The 15,819-nt window shown below is 37.4% G+C and overlaps 1 protein-coding gene across 5 annotated transcripts in view; it reads right to left on the bottom strand.

The window, feature by feature from the left end:
* Positions 1–2,786: 2,786 nt before the first annotated feature.
* The window catches only part of AMPD3 (adenosine monophosphate deaminase 3), a 33,543-nt gene continuing 20,510 nt past the window's right edge, over positions 2,787–15,819 (bottom strand). For 4 of the 5 annotated variants that reach the window (XM_068685297.1, XM_068685295.1, XM_068685298.1 and 1 more), the window contains 7 exons: positions 14,919–15,082; positions 13,200–13,326; positions 12,202–12,365; positions 10,220–10,340; positions 8,589–8,762; positions 7,366–7,476; positions 2,787–6,438 (listed from right to left, as the gene is read on the bottom strand). In XM_068685297.1, coding sequence (XP_068541398.1) covers positions 6,262–6,438; positions 7,366–7,476; positions 8,589–8,762; positions 10,220–10,340; positions 12,202–12,365; positions 13,200–13,326; positions 14,919–15,082 — 1,038 coding nt within the window. In that variant the 3' untranslated portion in view covers positions 2,787–6,261. Of the gene's footprint in view, positions 6,439–7,365; positions 7,477–7,506; positions 8,361–8,588; positions 8,763–10,219; positions 10,341–12,201; positions 12,366–13,199; positions 13,327–14,918; positions 15,083–15,819 lie in introns of those variants that run through there. The other variant, XM_068685299.1, reaches the window with a different exon arrangement.

Below are 15,819 nucleotides of genomic sequence, written 5' to 3'. Positions count from 1 at the left end.
ACATACAGTTGACAGAGACACCAAGAGGTAGGTAAAAAAAAATAAAAAATGTTTATATTTAGTATGTTTAAAGATTAGGCATCAAATCAATGTGACATACATGTATATTTTTTAGTGGTAGATGGCATATTTATCTTGTATATCTTTCCTTTTAAAGAGAATTCTGTGCAGAATTATAAAGGCTTTCTAATCCATATTCATCCTAGTTCTGGAATCACAAAGCAAACTATGAGATCTCTGTGCTGTAGGTTTAAAACACTTTGTGCCTTGCTGAACCCTGGTTCAGCAGCCTCCTCAGGGTGCCTTAAATGTGATTGGGAACCGTATGTTAACCTGTCTGCTCTGAAATCTTGACATCTGCCCTTTATTTCTGCATCTACTAAATACACGTGGTCTGTAATGGAAGAAATTATATCATGACTAAGACTGCAGTAATGAATCCTGTACTTTGCTTTTCTGTTGCTAAACCACTCTTGAATATAAGTTCCCATAAAGTTTTACTTTCACTTGCTCTAAGTGGCGACTGGAATTCTGCCTATGCACATTTCTTAAAAATGATTAGAAAACTGATTTTTTTCTAGTCATCTCTTCAGATGCGTGTCTTCTAACGCCTCATTTTTATCGTACAGCAACATACCTTAAAGACTTCTTTTCCTATTGCTCCATGTAGCTGAAAGTAATGTGACCGATACAGTGGTCTTCTCAAGTAACCCCAGAGCTCCGTCACCAGATACGCAATTTGCTGTAAATTAGCCTTGTTCTTATCAATGGTACATCTGTAATGGATTTGACAAGTTCTTTACTTTTATTATCTGAGATGTCCATTCATGCATTAGGAGGTGGGTGATTGATTACCTTGCTAACCTAGCTATTGAGGGTAAGATATTGAGCTCTGTGCATAAGCTTCGTAGGTGTGAAGTTTTAAAAAAAAAAAAAAAAAAAAAGTGTTTGGGGAATGTGGATGGAACTGTGCCCCATGTTAAGGCTGGTGGTGTGAAGACTATTATTCAACAGGTAATCAAATGAGCAATTCTCTTTGACTCAAATTATTTATTAATATATTTGAAAATACACAGTATTTTTATGAATGAACCTAAAGTTAGCCAGAAACTTCCCTTTCAGGAGTTCGCTTGTGTGTAGAACAAGGTAGAATTTTGGTACAAAAGTCTATGCATCCACACTAATGGATGCATCCACACTTTGTAACAGACCTTAAAGTGTTTTTTCATGTGAGAGGATACTTCTTAGCCATAGTTAATGCTTAATGCATTAGCAGTGTTGTTTTTCACACTTAGTACATATACATATACTATGATGCTTAATGTTGGTATTTCGTGTTTTGAGACGTATAGGAGAGAAATATTCATTATTCAGTTACATATGTTCCTAATTTGCTACTCTTGTGCTTAATGCGCACCAGCTTGTTCAAAAAAAGCAACAAAGGGTTTGTACAGAGAGACACATTTTAATTTTCCTCTGCAAAATCTTTATTTTCTACAGAAAAAAGTGATTTGTGTTAAACTCTTTCCCTCAGAAGCCATCTTTACTGCAGCAGAATCTTTATGTTGCTATTAACTACTTATTTCAGTTTGTCACTTATAAACGGTTTTGTTGGTTGATTTTTTTTATTTTTATTTTTTGGTCAGATAAGACTGCTTAAATTGTTTCATCTGTGGGTTTCAGAACTGCTTTCCTGCTCCCAAATTCAGTTGTTTTGACTCATACTTTAGCACTAAGCTGAGGCTCCAGTATCAGAAGAGCTGCAGCGTGCCCCACCCAGATTTCCACTTTGGATGAGCACGGAGACAAGATACAGGGTTTGTAGCCCTGCAATACAGTTTCACCTTGGGATGTAATGCCAGGTCTTCTGCTGGGACAAATCAACATAACTGGTTTTCATTAACACTGGGTTGCTTTAAATGAGCTAAACATTTGCTTCCTTTTCTAAATAATGCTTATTATTATCTGTATCTATCGCTACTGTTTTGTGTTTTTTGTTTTCCCAATTTTCATGCTGTGGTAATCCTTTATCTTTGGTTTCATCTTCTGTAATGCTAACAGTTACATTACAGTTTTTTAGTTAAATGCAAAGATTTTCAGCAGCCACAATTTTATTGAGAGGCGTGCACACACAAAAATACTATCCAGATTTTTTCATTTATTTATTAATGTAATGTTTAATGCCTCCACAAGAACCAAAGATAAACATCATTTAACCCAGGCACGGAACGAAAAAGTAGTTCCCCCATTTTTCAGGCCAAAATGTTAACAAGGCAACTAGAATGGAAAAGTTTAGCCACAAGTAAAGAGCAGTGACATACATGAGAAAGTAAGATAGGTCTGGTATGAAGAAAGACTTGCATTACCCAGTAGCAGAGTAAGCGCCTTAAATCTGCTAAAGTTCTTTAAGAAAATGGAAGAGCATCACTAGAAGTAGTTCAAATGGATATGTTTTAAATACCAAATAACCATAATTAACCATTTTAGGTGACAGTGTAAAATACTCTGAGCTACCAGATTTATGGAAGTCTTGAATAACATTTGAATCTTAACACCAATGAGATGATGAGAAAACAGGCTGTTCTCCCGTTCTGAAGCACTCCCCCGCCCTACCAAATCACCACCCACAGTGATGTTCTTCTAGTCCCCTTCTGTTTTCTGTCTGGGTAAGGTAAACAGTGGTGTAACCAGGTTGGATCTCAACACTGTCTGGGAAGAAATTACTTCAGCAATTTCATTTGAGTAGGCTCACATTTGAGTAAATGTGTCCAACAGTAATTCAGATGACATTAACACTCCAACGCTGGATCTGCCCTTCATTACATACATATCCTAATACTGCAAGGTTATTTGAAATAGCCAACACACTAGTACAAAACTGCAATTTAAAAAAAAAGCGCTCAAGGTCTGGAACATGAGGATCAGTAACCTTTTCCAAATTGAAAGATGACCAGAAGAGATGTAGTAATGGATGCCTGGAAGGATGCGCATTGGTTTTCCTAAATATAACACTATTAGCTCAATTTACGCTTGAAAGCATCATCCAAGAATGCACTGAAAGGAGAGTGTGTGGTAATAATAACACACAAATGACCAGTGTCAAAAATCCACATTAGTGTCTCTTAACAATGAATACTGAAAGATTCAAATAGTTTTGTCTTTTGATTTTTTTTATTGTTTTGTCTTGAAAAGCTACCACCATGTTAGAACCAGATGTTTCTGAGGTCAGGGAAGCAGAACATGTAGTAGAACATACAATAGTATAATGTCAAGAAAACTAAAACAAAAAAAATAAATGACAAAAGAAGCTGTAACAGCAATGCTTAGGTGAAGCAGCTCAAATAAAGCAATGATTCTGAGATGAAAAATACTTGAAAGTTAAATTTGTTAAACAAAACACGTTGCTGAATCAGAGTGGATACACTTGCTTTTCTCAAGTAAACTATGTTATGTTTATAAAAATTATTAGGGTGTTGTACTAATGAAGACAAGACTTCTGCATTTTACCAAAAGGTACCAAAAAAGGTTGTAACCACTCAGACCATTGAAGAAAAATTAAACTCTTGAATCCTGATAATGCATTATGATAGAATCATAGAATAGCCTGGGTTGAAAAGGACCTTAAAGATCATCTAGTTTCAACCTCCCTTGTCTACGCAGGGTTGCCAGCCACTAGAGCAGGCTGCCCAGAGCTGCATCCAGCCTGGCCTTGAATACCTCCAGGGATGGGGCATCCACAACCTCCCTGGGCAACCTGGTCCAGTGTCTCACCACCCTCCGAGTGAAAAACTTCCTCCTAATTTCTAACCTAAATCTCCCATCTTTCTTTAAAACCACTCTCCTTTGACCTATCACTACCAACACATGTAACCAGGCATTCCCCCTCCTGTTTAGACGCTCCCTTCAAGTACAGGAAGGCCGCAATGAAGTCTTCCTGGAGCCTTCTCTTCTCCAAGCTAAACAAGCCCAGTTCCCTCAGCCTTTCTGCATAGGAGCGGTGCTCCAGCCCTCTGATCCATCTTAGTGGCCCTCCTCTGGACCTGTTCCATGAGTTCCACATCCTTCCACATCTGTTAAGTGAGCTTCTAGAAATTTCTAACAGTGAGGCCAATAGGTATTGTTGATTAAGAGAACAATGTCATGTTACACAGTTGAACAATATAGCACTAGTTTGCAGTGCTAGCTGCATGAGGAATTAAAAAAAAAAAAAATGGCACTAGTGGAACAATGAGACCTTAGGCTAAATGGCTGAAGAGCTCAGGACAAGTCTTCTGCCACCTGCCTGCAACCATATTTTGGACAAAATTCAGCTTCTATCCCTGCCAACACTGCAGCTCCCTGCATGACCCAAAGTCTGTTCCTGTTCCCCAGGGCACCCTGCAGCAGCCTTAGTTCCAGGCTGCTTCCTAAGAGTCTTTTTTCAGGTTATTTTCTCTTAAGGGGCTCTTACGGGTCTGTACAGTTACAGGCCATGAGAGGGAATTCTTCCTTCCCTCACTTGGCTATTTTCCTGTAATCACCATTCAGGACAGTAGGTACACAGGAAAAAAAAAAAAGAAATTGTCTTTGAAGGTATTGCTTTCAGATCCTACAGCCTGTGGAGCCTGTCTTCAATAAATACGTACGTTTATACCATTGGGTTGTTTAGTTTAGGTATTACCACCAACACACCTTCTGTCTGCATTTACAAGGGAAAGTAAGACTTGATCAGCTCCTGAAAGGAAGGATGTAGGTGTCCAAGAGAAGGATCTGGCCCAAGAAACTTGAGTGGCATGAGATATTTGATGTGGTAAAAGCTTGCAAGGTTCTAGGTCTATTAAGGCTTAATTGACTAAGTTTAGTTATTTGCTTTTTACACATTAGTTCTGAATTAGTTCTAAGATGCCTAACCTCCCAGTTTATTGTTTTAGATATCCAGGTCTCTAACTGTAGGCTGAGGATCTTAGCTTATGGACTACAGGCCTTCAGATGAAGTAGTGTAATGAATTTACAGGCATCTACATCCTCTGTTTGCCCCTAGCCTTGAAATCCTTTTTGGTGTGAAACTACCTGTAATTTCTACTATATGGAGATACTACCTTGTAATATTACTTCTTCTCCTTTCTGAGTGAAGCTTTGTCTTAAGAAGGATGTTCAAATAGAAAAAAGAATCAAAAAGAATCAAAGTGATAAATACTGCAGTAGCTGTATTTATTTTACTAACCACTGTCATAAATAGTAAGATCACATTTGAAATGACCTCTTTCAAGTGGGGTAGCTCTGTATAAATCGTTTGACTTCTCATTCAACTCTGTAATTGACTAAAGTAAAAACTAACACAAATCTGTAAGAAGACATCAGAAGTAGGATCAGAACCCAGGACTGAAGTTTCTACCACTGATTTGTAAGAACACTTCCTTTGTTCAAGTAAAAAATTTCTCATTACATGCAACCAAAATTATCTGTGTAAATTTTCAAGTAATTAGAACTGGCATACCCACATATTCTGATTACAAAGCAATAAAAAAGTGTTCTCAGCTTACAAGACAAAGTTTTCATAATGTAATTACACTTCTTATTACAATGTACAGTAGTGACAATTTTGACACCGTGTTTTCTATCTATTAGATTAAAGAGCATTAATCTGCTGTTCTTCACAGATATCCTACATGACAACAGGAAACAATTAATTTGTCACTAAATGTGACTACCAAATTTTGCTTTTTCTTGTTTTCCAATTTAACTGGCGAAACATTAAGGTAAAAATTGTGTCAGGACACATTCCAGAATGAGAGGGTAGCCTCTAAATTATACACAACATACAATCTGCTAGTGAGTAAAAGGGAAGTTTATACTTCCAATTGGTAAATGCCATGATTGCTACTGAGATTTGCAGGACAAAAACAGGTGCATGTACATGTACTCTGTCAGCATCTGCAGTATCCTATGATGCATCTTACAGATGCATTATCTATAATCTCTGCAGTTTTGCAAGCTACAATATAATGCACAGTTAGGACTGTACGAAACAAATTATACATAATTCTGAGTTTGCATCTAATATTTACAGCGGTCTTACAAACCCTACTGTTTGTAGAAACTGAAATTTTTGCAGTGAGAATAATGCTGTAAAAGAAAGCAGCAAATGCTGTTTGCCTTCCATAGCTACTCTATTTTTCTCCATACTGTTCAGTTGTGTCTTGGTAGCATCAACAACAGATGATTCAATTAGCATCTCATCCTGCTTGGGAATGAAATGTTCTGGTTTCTTTGAGTTTGTAACTACTTTGACAGAGTAGAAATCTCTTCTGTTCTCATAGCATCAGACAGTAAGCTAAGTTCATTGCACAGTGTCTCATACCTGAAAGCCATCCGGATCTGTGCAACATTTGTCTTTCGAATGTCATTTCCCTCAGGTCCTTCTTTACAATAGTTCAACCCTAAGAATTTCTGTTTTTCCTGTGAACATGATTAAACATAAAGGAAGAAAAATCAGTTCAACTGTTGTGATTTATTGCATAACTGAATATATAGTTGAACAATTCCACTACAAGTGGAAGAAGCAACTTTAACCAGCTGGCCGTCGAGCTTTACATCAGGGTCTTAACCACTTCTGGAGATTTTAAAGTCAACATTTATACATATAATTTACTGTCAGCAGCACATTTAGTTTGGCTTGCTAAAACCCTTTGTACTAGTGTTTAGTCTTCACTACTATATCTTTCAAGTGAGAAGTCAAAAAAGAGAGGCTTAGTTTTCTTTTGTTAAAAGTTTGCACAAGAGGAAGATCAGTAGTTGTCACTAGAGAATACTGGAAGACACAACAGAATATACTTGCAAAGCCCCTTCACATGCTTGTTCCTTGAAAGGAGTGTCTGAAAGGGATGCAAAAGAGAGGATGTTCCAAACTAAGTCTTAAAGAGCATGCCATGGATTTATAGAATTTTAAAGCAAGAAGGGGATTTAACGTAATGTGACTGCCTGTCTGAAACAGAACATTTCATGTAATACTCACTACTAGCTAAAAACAAGTCTTGCTTAATGACAGGCAGTTTACTTTTACTTATTGCAAGACATGTATAAAATTATTTGCAGAGGGATACTGGATTAAAGGATTAAAGTTTTGGGAGTAGAGTGAGACCTGAGTATAAACAGGTACCTAGTCTCTGCACATTGAGGGGGATTCCAAAATAAAGCTAATGAGGAAAAATACAACTTTAATACTTTTTAAATGTGAGACTACATAGATATTTTGCAAATATTTCAGTAAAAGAGGATAGGGATCTATTACAAGTACATCACATAAAGACCTGCTATTTAATTTTCAGACTACTGGCTTCTCACTTCCTACTCACCCTAATATTCACAAAAGATAGCCACAATTACCTTATCTGACAATCCACTCTGTAACACACTGTTTCTTGCTATTTCACACAAGTCACAGGTACTTAGTTTCCACACCTGGGCTGCAATAGCATATTCCTCCATGAGAGCTTCCTGTATCACCAAAATATGTTTAGTATCAAATGATAAATAATGTAAATAAAATGTAAATGCGGATATACAGTCATTACTAATTAAGGAATTTATACATGCTGTTTAGATAGCTGTGAAAACTTACAGGTTTAATACATTAACATCACAACTATTAACAAAGAGGATTGTTTATTTAAAATTTTCCAAGGGTGATTGTTAAATAATAAGCACTGGGTATCGAGTTATTTTAGCCTAAGAAATTGCAGCCTGTAGTCCAGATCCTCAAAGGCATTTATTAGACAATTTCCAATGAGATTCTGGGGAATATAGAAATCTTGGAGGATCTAGGCTTAAATCTTTAGTGAATATGCTACATAGACAGACGGCAATTTCTCACTTCTAACCTCCCCTACAAGGGTGTTGGGTCTGGCTCTAGTGGGCTCTCACATCTAAGGATGTCCCACATCACGTGTAATTCAGACTGTGTTGCGTTACATCCATGCAGAAAGCTCCCACCTCTCTGTCTCTTCTAGCAGAGGCACGTATATCATGGGCAAGAAGCAAGCCTGAGTGAAGCACAGCAGAGTTTGGCTCACCCTCAGAAGACTGACAGTAGAGCAACGTATGGGTCATTGTAAGGCACAGCGTGACTCAGGTCTGCAATTGGGGCATCAAAACAACCAGTGACCAGGCCCTGCCAGGCCACCCAAGGGCAAAACTCAGTTTCAGTTCACTGAGCAAAGAGCTTATGTGATCATCAGAAACTCCACATGGTGTTTTAGTAATGTACTTCCCCAGATTTATTAGTAAGGAAACTGGACTTTCCTGGCACTCTAGAGGATTGTTTATGAAGGCTCAAACCTCCCTCCAGCCTCATCCTTCATTCTATACTTCAACAGCCAACACTGGAGAGGCAAGAGTACAAAAGAAACATAATTAGGAAATTAGACATTTCCCTCTGAAACCTAATAGTGAGCAGTAGACTGAGAATGAGGAAGAATAATGAATGAAGTGACTGAAAGACATGGAACTTTATATCCTAAGCAATGGTATAAAACAGCTTTCAGGTCATTCTGGGCCTATGAGGTACACTGTTGCCAAATTTGAAGACAAGTGATTTTTGCAATTCTTACCTTTGTATAATGAAACTGCATAGGATCATCTGTAGAGAGAGAGACATGAAGTCCCTTATGTAGAAATTCCCGTAGTGGATTTTTTGAGTACTCCAGGAACAGGCTGTTGTTACTAAGTGGAGACATGGCAATGGGTATTTGTGCAAGATAATAAAGATACTGGAGGACAGGACTCTACAAAAACAAACAAAAACAGTCAACATTGAGTGGTATTATGGGACAGTGGGGAAAAAAAATATCTCCATTAGGGAAAATGGAAACAATATTACAGTGGGAAGATGAAGATCAAAACATTTATGTTGACACTAAACTCTGAAAATACTTAAGAATCTGAATTGTAAATTGTTACCGATCTTTATAAAAATAATTTATGTTCCTCAAAAAAAAAAAAACCTGCAGCCTTGTATTTAAAAATAATTAGAAAGTGTATATGACTATTAAGGGTGCTGCATTTGATACTAACAACGTACCTGCCCCACAAGCTTGAAGTCACAAATAACACCACATATATCAAAACTGCTAAGCCATTCATTATTTTCAAAACTGCAGTCCAATTTGAGAAGCAAAAATAATTGTGATTTATTAGACATTACATGTTGCTGTGCACATACTATAAATAATCTGTGCTCACCTCATCTTTATTTATTACTATTTCTGGCTCAAGCAACCAGTGAATCTAACAAGCACCTTCATTATTATTATCTATCTGTTCTGCCAGGTTTTCCCCCCAGGCTGAGCAGGAGAGTGAAGAGAAGAATACTCTGGGTCATGTACAGCCTTAGTACTACTATATCTGTGTCTCATTTTAGGAATCAGTGGTTCAGAGGATGTCAGACATGGTTTTAGACAAAACTATTCTTTATTCCTGGATACATTGTAAAATACAGAGAGAGTTTTCTAACACTAACCAGAAAATTCGATTTATGAGAAAGTTTTCAGAAGAATTACAACACTCATGTTTCATGTCTGCCACCTACTGACAAATTGTTTTAATTACAAAACAGTGGCCTGGGGATGAGGAGTTGTATGATGGGTATTTACGGATATGCCAGAAATGTCTGTCCTAGCCACAGCAGTCAAGCTGTATGTACAATATTGCCATGTTATACTGCTATGTTAAATTTCATGATCAAATGATCCCAATTACTCTAGATATAAATAATCAAAACCTTATGAATGTTGAAGCACAGGGATGTTAGTAAGGGAAAATGAGCTTTGTTCCTGTGCAGAAAAATACTAGAGCTTTTCTTAAATAATTCTAAGATCTAAAAACGAGGAGTAGTAACAACCTAAAGTAGTTTTTTTCCACTATAACTAAAGTTCTGCTTAGAGTAACCAGAAGTAGGCGTCACCAAGCCCTTGACATATAAGAACAATTCTTTCAGATCTTTCCTATAAAGACAGAGCTTTAAAATATTCATGTGGTAAAATATCTATTTTTATAGCTTAAACAAGAAGTAGGAAGCTCTGCTGAGCTTATTCTCTTATGATCAAAGTGAAGAGTAACTTATGTCATGCTAAGAATATTAATTTGGGACTGTCCAGATAAGTTAACTTGGTGACTGCAATTTGAACCAGTGACTGAAGTCTAAGCAGATAGTGATTAATTTAGATGAGCAAGCAAGCAATACCTTCTTCAAGAGCAATCCATGAGAAATGTTGTCTGCTGTCAGAAAGGCTGATACAAGGTGCGTGATAGACCCAGCTTCTCCACAGTGAGGTCGAAACAGAAAAGTACACATGCCTCTTTCCCTGAGGAGATTAAAACCAAGTTCCACTAACAAGAAATGCATTATTATCTATCTGTTATGTATATAATTATCATTAATGTGGTGTTTTAAATAAAATTTTAATATATGCATTCTCATACAGCTTGGCACGACATCCCATCAGGCCAACACATCAGCCTATTTTGCTGCTGTCAAATAGGGAAGGTCCCTCTATTCAAGTCTCTTCCACGACCTGATGTATGTGTGTTCCTTCTCTCCTTCCCCAGTTACATCTCATGTAGCTTAACTACTGGGTGAACAGTTGGTCTGGGAATTTTAGTTATGCTAGACTTCACACTATAATTTCTAGAACCATTTTATTTGTATCATCAATATTTAAAAATGATGCTCTGTTTTAAGTTATAATGGACCCTGTTTATACAGTGCAGACACATACCCCAAGTCTTTGGGGTGTTCAAAACAGAATTTCAACGAGGACTGCTGAAGAATATAGCAATTTGAGGATAGATGGTCAGTAATGCTTCTCTTGAAAAAGGATCTGAGGATGGAATCTAACTTTGCTGATGTAGATAGTATTACAAAAAGTGTAAAACAGGCTTGCAATGGACTGGCTGTGATGTCTAAAATACTTACTGGGTTCAGGGGGGTGAACAGTTTTACTGACTTGTTGATGAATTGTTTCATTGTCTCACCTAGCTATAAAGATGATTTTATGATTACCTAGGGAGATTTTCAAATGGTAGCTGAAATGATCTTGAGGTTAAAAAGAAATGCGTAAGTTCTGACAGAATCTCTGTTTTTGAAAAGACAAAAAGTGTACACTACAGAGGATTCAGAGAAAGTCAGGAGGAAGGGATGACTTTGGTTTTAGTTCTGTAATGAACAAGACACAACTCAGCAGGTATCTAACAACTAGGCCTTTCTGTTAAAAGTACAAAGCAATCTAAGGTGGATGTTTTTATTATGAGATTTGATTATATAGGGCGGTAGAGAAAGAAATGCTTAAGGTAGCAGCGGGAGAGGGGAAGAGGAGAGGACAAATAACATTTTGATTGTAAACTCAAATAAGACTTGTTAAAATGACAGTTTATGTACCTCCTATAAGAAAATTCCCCAACATTTTATAAATAATAATGAACCAAATCCTTGCAGGGTAAGTGATGATACTGTAATATCAATGGATGACCTCCCTGTGCCTCAATTTGAGTCAGTTGTGTAGATCAGCTATAAATTCAGGAACATAACCTCAAGTTGAATTTCAGGCTTAACTGAGCCAGTGACAAAATTTGCTTTCACAGTCATGATTTCATACTCAGAATCATACATCCCTGCATTACTTGCTTAGGCGTTGGTATCAAAAGTGATAAAACTGAATGAATCTGTAAGGACGTTTAAGTTAATTAGCCAGATGTGTGGTTTATAATTATGGCTTCCTCTGTTTTCAGTAACAGCAGCAGCCCTTAAACTAGCATTTCACAACTTTGTGTCTCTAAAATTACCAGGAGATAACAAGCTACCAACAAGTATGTTAGGTTTGGAAATCCACTGTGAATCTGTGCAAAGGCCAACAAGTCAGTTTTGTGGGGTTTCTTTTATTTCTTTCTTTTTTGTTTTAAGTATATTCAGATTTAAAGAATTTATACACAAATGTCAAATGAAGATATTAACCTGATGCCTTTACAATTTCTGAGTATTTCATTTAAGTTAAGTCTACAGTTAACATTTTCAGAATAAATCATGTACTCCTCTTGGACTCTTTAAAATTGTTTGAGATAAGCTTTGCTACCAAAGATGTATGATTTAGACACAGACTTCAATCGAGACCAAGATTCTAACTGTTTTTTTCTTTCTAGAAACTCATAAGAGAGCAAATGACTACTTACTTCCTAAGGTTGTTCAGCAACATGATGTTGACATACATGTAATACAAATAATAGCTATATGGGGGATTCTTCTCACTGGTCCAGAGGTCAGGGTTAAGGCTTTTGTCAGAAAACATATGGCCACTATGTTTGGATTCATCATCAACACTATCAAAGCCAGTCACCTGTAGGAGATGAGATTCACAGGAATTAGTGCTTTCAAGAAGTAAACTTTGATGTTACTTACTCTTGTTTCAGGACTTGTTTGCACAAAGCATCTAGTTTCCCTCCTTATGCGAGCAGTTATGCTGTTCTGCCCTTCTACCACACCATGCAGACAACAGCAATAGCATATTTTCTTTGAAATGTTACCCAAACAGCAACGCTCATTCCAGAAACTAGTTCTACTGTGATGCAGGGTTTGCAGAAGCACAAATAAAGAACAAGCATGAACATGGCACATTCCTCCTGTTAAGCAGGAAGATGAGTCCTGCCACTGATGCTACAGTGTTCAGAAGTGCTCCATCTTAACAAGGCACAACAGTATGGGTCGAGGGGAAAAGAAAAAAAAATCTCATAGAGATTATAACCCTTTGAACTCATCTGCTTTGTTATTTGAACAGCAGCTGTAGGCCAGAAGCTCCCAGGAAAGCTTGAGTTCTGATCTGAGATACATTCACAGATGTCTCTCTTAATGAGGTCAACCAGATCTTTCCTGAGCCCCATCAGGATCTACACATTGTTTCCCTTCAGTCGCCTCTGAGACTGACCTCCAAAAAGGAGGTAAGCTCCTTCATGTACCAGATTAGTAGGTTCCCTCTGCACAAGAGCATGTGAACATTTTTTGGTCCTTCATTATAGAGAGGACTACTGGTAGTACAAATAAATAGCTGTTGAGCTGTTTTAAAACAGAAATAAGTATTCTACATAGGAGAAAGGTTCTTCTAGTGTCTGGCAACTGCTGTGTTGAATAGGAGAGGCTCCACTTCATGTAAGACAGAATATCCGAGCATACTTACATATTTGAGGAAAAGGTGCAGTTCTTTGTGGTCTTTGGGATTGATTGTTGCTTCAAACAAAGGTACAAAAATGTTCTCTAACATCTTCCCAAAACTAGGCAGAATATTTTTTGTCCTAAATATATCACTGAAGGGGAAAAAATACACAAAGTTGTGACTATTCTTTAATCATCTTCTGTTTTTCATCAGTTTTCACATTTCCTTTCATTTCTGTTTATATTCTAAGGCTTCAGTTTTACCAGGATTGAGAAATCCAAAGTTTAATGCCAGGGCAGGGATTGCTTCTGTGCTTTGTTTCCTGCACTGCCTGGCATTCTGCTTCATCCAGACTCTGCAGAAGTTCCTGAGTGCTCCAAAAATAGTGCAAGTAAGCAGTGGTAAATGTCGTCTCAAGAACAATGACCCTTTCCTTTACAGCAATACAAATACTAAAAGGAGAGATAAGGAATCACCCCTCATGACAGTCTGTTCTCTAGTTTTAACTACTCTAAATGAAAGTAAAATGTTACGGTTTAGTGAGGCTTTCACAAAAGAGAGGCAGTACTTCAGTGAGTCATTAAATGCATGACTTAATGGAAGCGCTGGTGAGAGGTCTGGAGAACAAGTGCTACAAGGAGCGGCTGAGGGAGCTGGGGTTGTTCAGCCTGGAGAAAAGGAGGCTCAGGGGTGACCTTATTGCTCTCTACAGGTACCTTAAAGAGGCTGTAGCGAGGTGGGGGTTGGTCTGTTCTCCCACGTGCCTGGTGACAGGACTAGGGGGAACGGGCTAAAGTTGCGCCAGGGCAGGTTTAGGTTGGATGTTAGGAAGAACTTCTTTACCGAAAGGGTTGTGAGGCATTGGGATGGGTTGCCCAGGGAAGTGGTGGAGTCACCACCATCCCTGGAGGTCTTTTAAAGACGTTTAGATGTAGAGCTTAGGGATATGGTTTAGTGGAGGACTTCTTAGTGTTACGTCAGAGGTTGGACTTGGTGACCTTGGAGGATCAACCTAGATGATTCTGTGATTCTGTGAAAGGAGAGAACTTTCTCCTTAGTGAGATATACACTCTGGGAGATACATGAGACTACGACAGCTCTTTCTCTACTCATATTCCAACTATGCAATTTCAAAACACAAAGCTCAGCCATTAAGGCTGGCAAACTCATCATGGGAGACTGTACTAGTTACAATACACAGTTTTAAATACACATTTAATAAAGGACCTGAAGTCCCAAAGGATGCTTAAAAACTTAGCAGTACTAATACTGATTTAAGCTTGCAAATCATAACAATGCGGGTTGCATTTCCAAGTTCACTGTCATTTAGTCACTAATCTTGAGGAAGTTTGATGATAATGGTCTTGCAGAGCAATTTCTGCTCCCTTACGGAATTCAAGAGTTGATTTATTTTCATTACTGAATTGCATTTTACCTTGCCTGTGAATGCAACTTAATTTCATCCAGTTGTGATTTTTGTTTTTAGTATCTTCAGGCTTTAAAGTATTTCACAGTTGTTTTGAATAGCTTCATAAGAGTACATTTAAACCCCATCTTCTCCTCCACCCCCAGACTGTCAGGAGATTTGCAGCAATGGTCAAGAATAAATTTCCCAGGCTGTTGCTCATAAATAGAGCTACAGAACAGCTCATAAGCCATTTAAAAAAATATATCAGAAATTAAAACAAATTCATTAGGATGATTTCAAACTCTTATGATTACCAAGAACTCATGATTACTTACTAGATTCTGGGAACCTGAATTATCCAGCGCATATTTGGGGAATAAACTTTATGTTTAATGAACCATTTTGCCAAGTTCAGCCATTCATCAGGAGACCGTCCATAAATGGATAATCGGGGTTCCGTATACTGGTATTTACTTTCTTCTAGTTCACGGGCTACTTCCTATTGAACAATAAATAGATTTGCTTTAGTATGGACACTGAAGATCATTAACAGCTAGTAGTATATTCATCACTGTATTTCCCTCAGGCATAGCTTTGTACTGTTACTCCTTAAAGGGAATTGCTTGTCTGTTAATTCATTGTTTGTTTTGTTGTTGTTTGTTTTTTTTTTTACTTTATTTTAGGTATTTAAATATTCTACCAGAATGCCATTTGAGTGTAACTAACTATAACACCTAGATTTAGAGGACAAAATTTTTGTGCAACTATTCCAAATATTTTTGCAAGACATACATGTATGTCCAGAACTGGTAAATCAGAACAGTAATACTTTATACCATCATAAATGACTGCGTAAAATAAGCAGAGCATTAATGAATCTGACCTAGAACTCATGGTAGTAAGTAATTTTAAGGCTATTAATTTTAGACAAGTACTTGTATATATCTAAAAATCATTGATATTTAGTTAATGAATACAACTAATTCTTCTGTTGTAAGAAGCAAATCTGAAGCCTGTGCATATGTGTGCAGATACAGATTTCTGTAGAGGTGCTTTCTTATGTCTTCCCTTCCCTAGCAACTAGCACCAGCCAACTACATCCTAACAAAATATTAAGCCAGTGATTTGAGTCTTGGCAGCTCCCCATTAGTTTGAAACTGCACACAACCCTGCTTTGAACTTATACACAGTTTAGAGCTCAAACAATTGTTCAGGAAGCAGCAGTGGCCAACTTAG

Source organism: Anas acuta, chromosome 5 (assembly GCF_963932015.1).
Source record: "Anas acuta chromosome 5, bAnaAcu1.1, whole genome shotgun sequence".
Lineage (NCBI taxonomy): Eukaryota > Metazoa > Chordata > Aves > Anseriformes > Anatidae > Anas > Anas acuta.
Note: the sequence above shows the minus strand (reverse complement) of the source record. Positions and strands in the feature narration are given on the sequence as shown.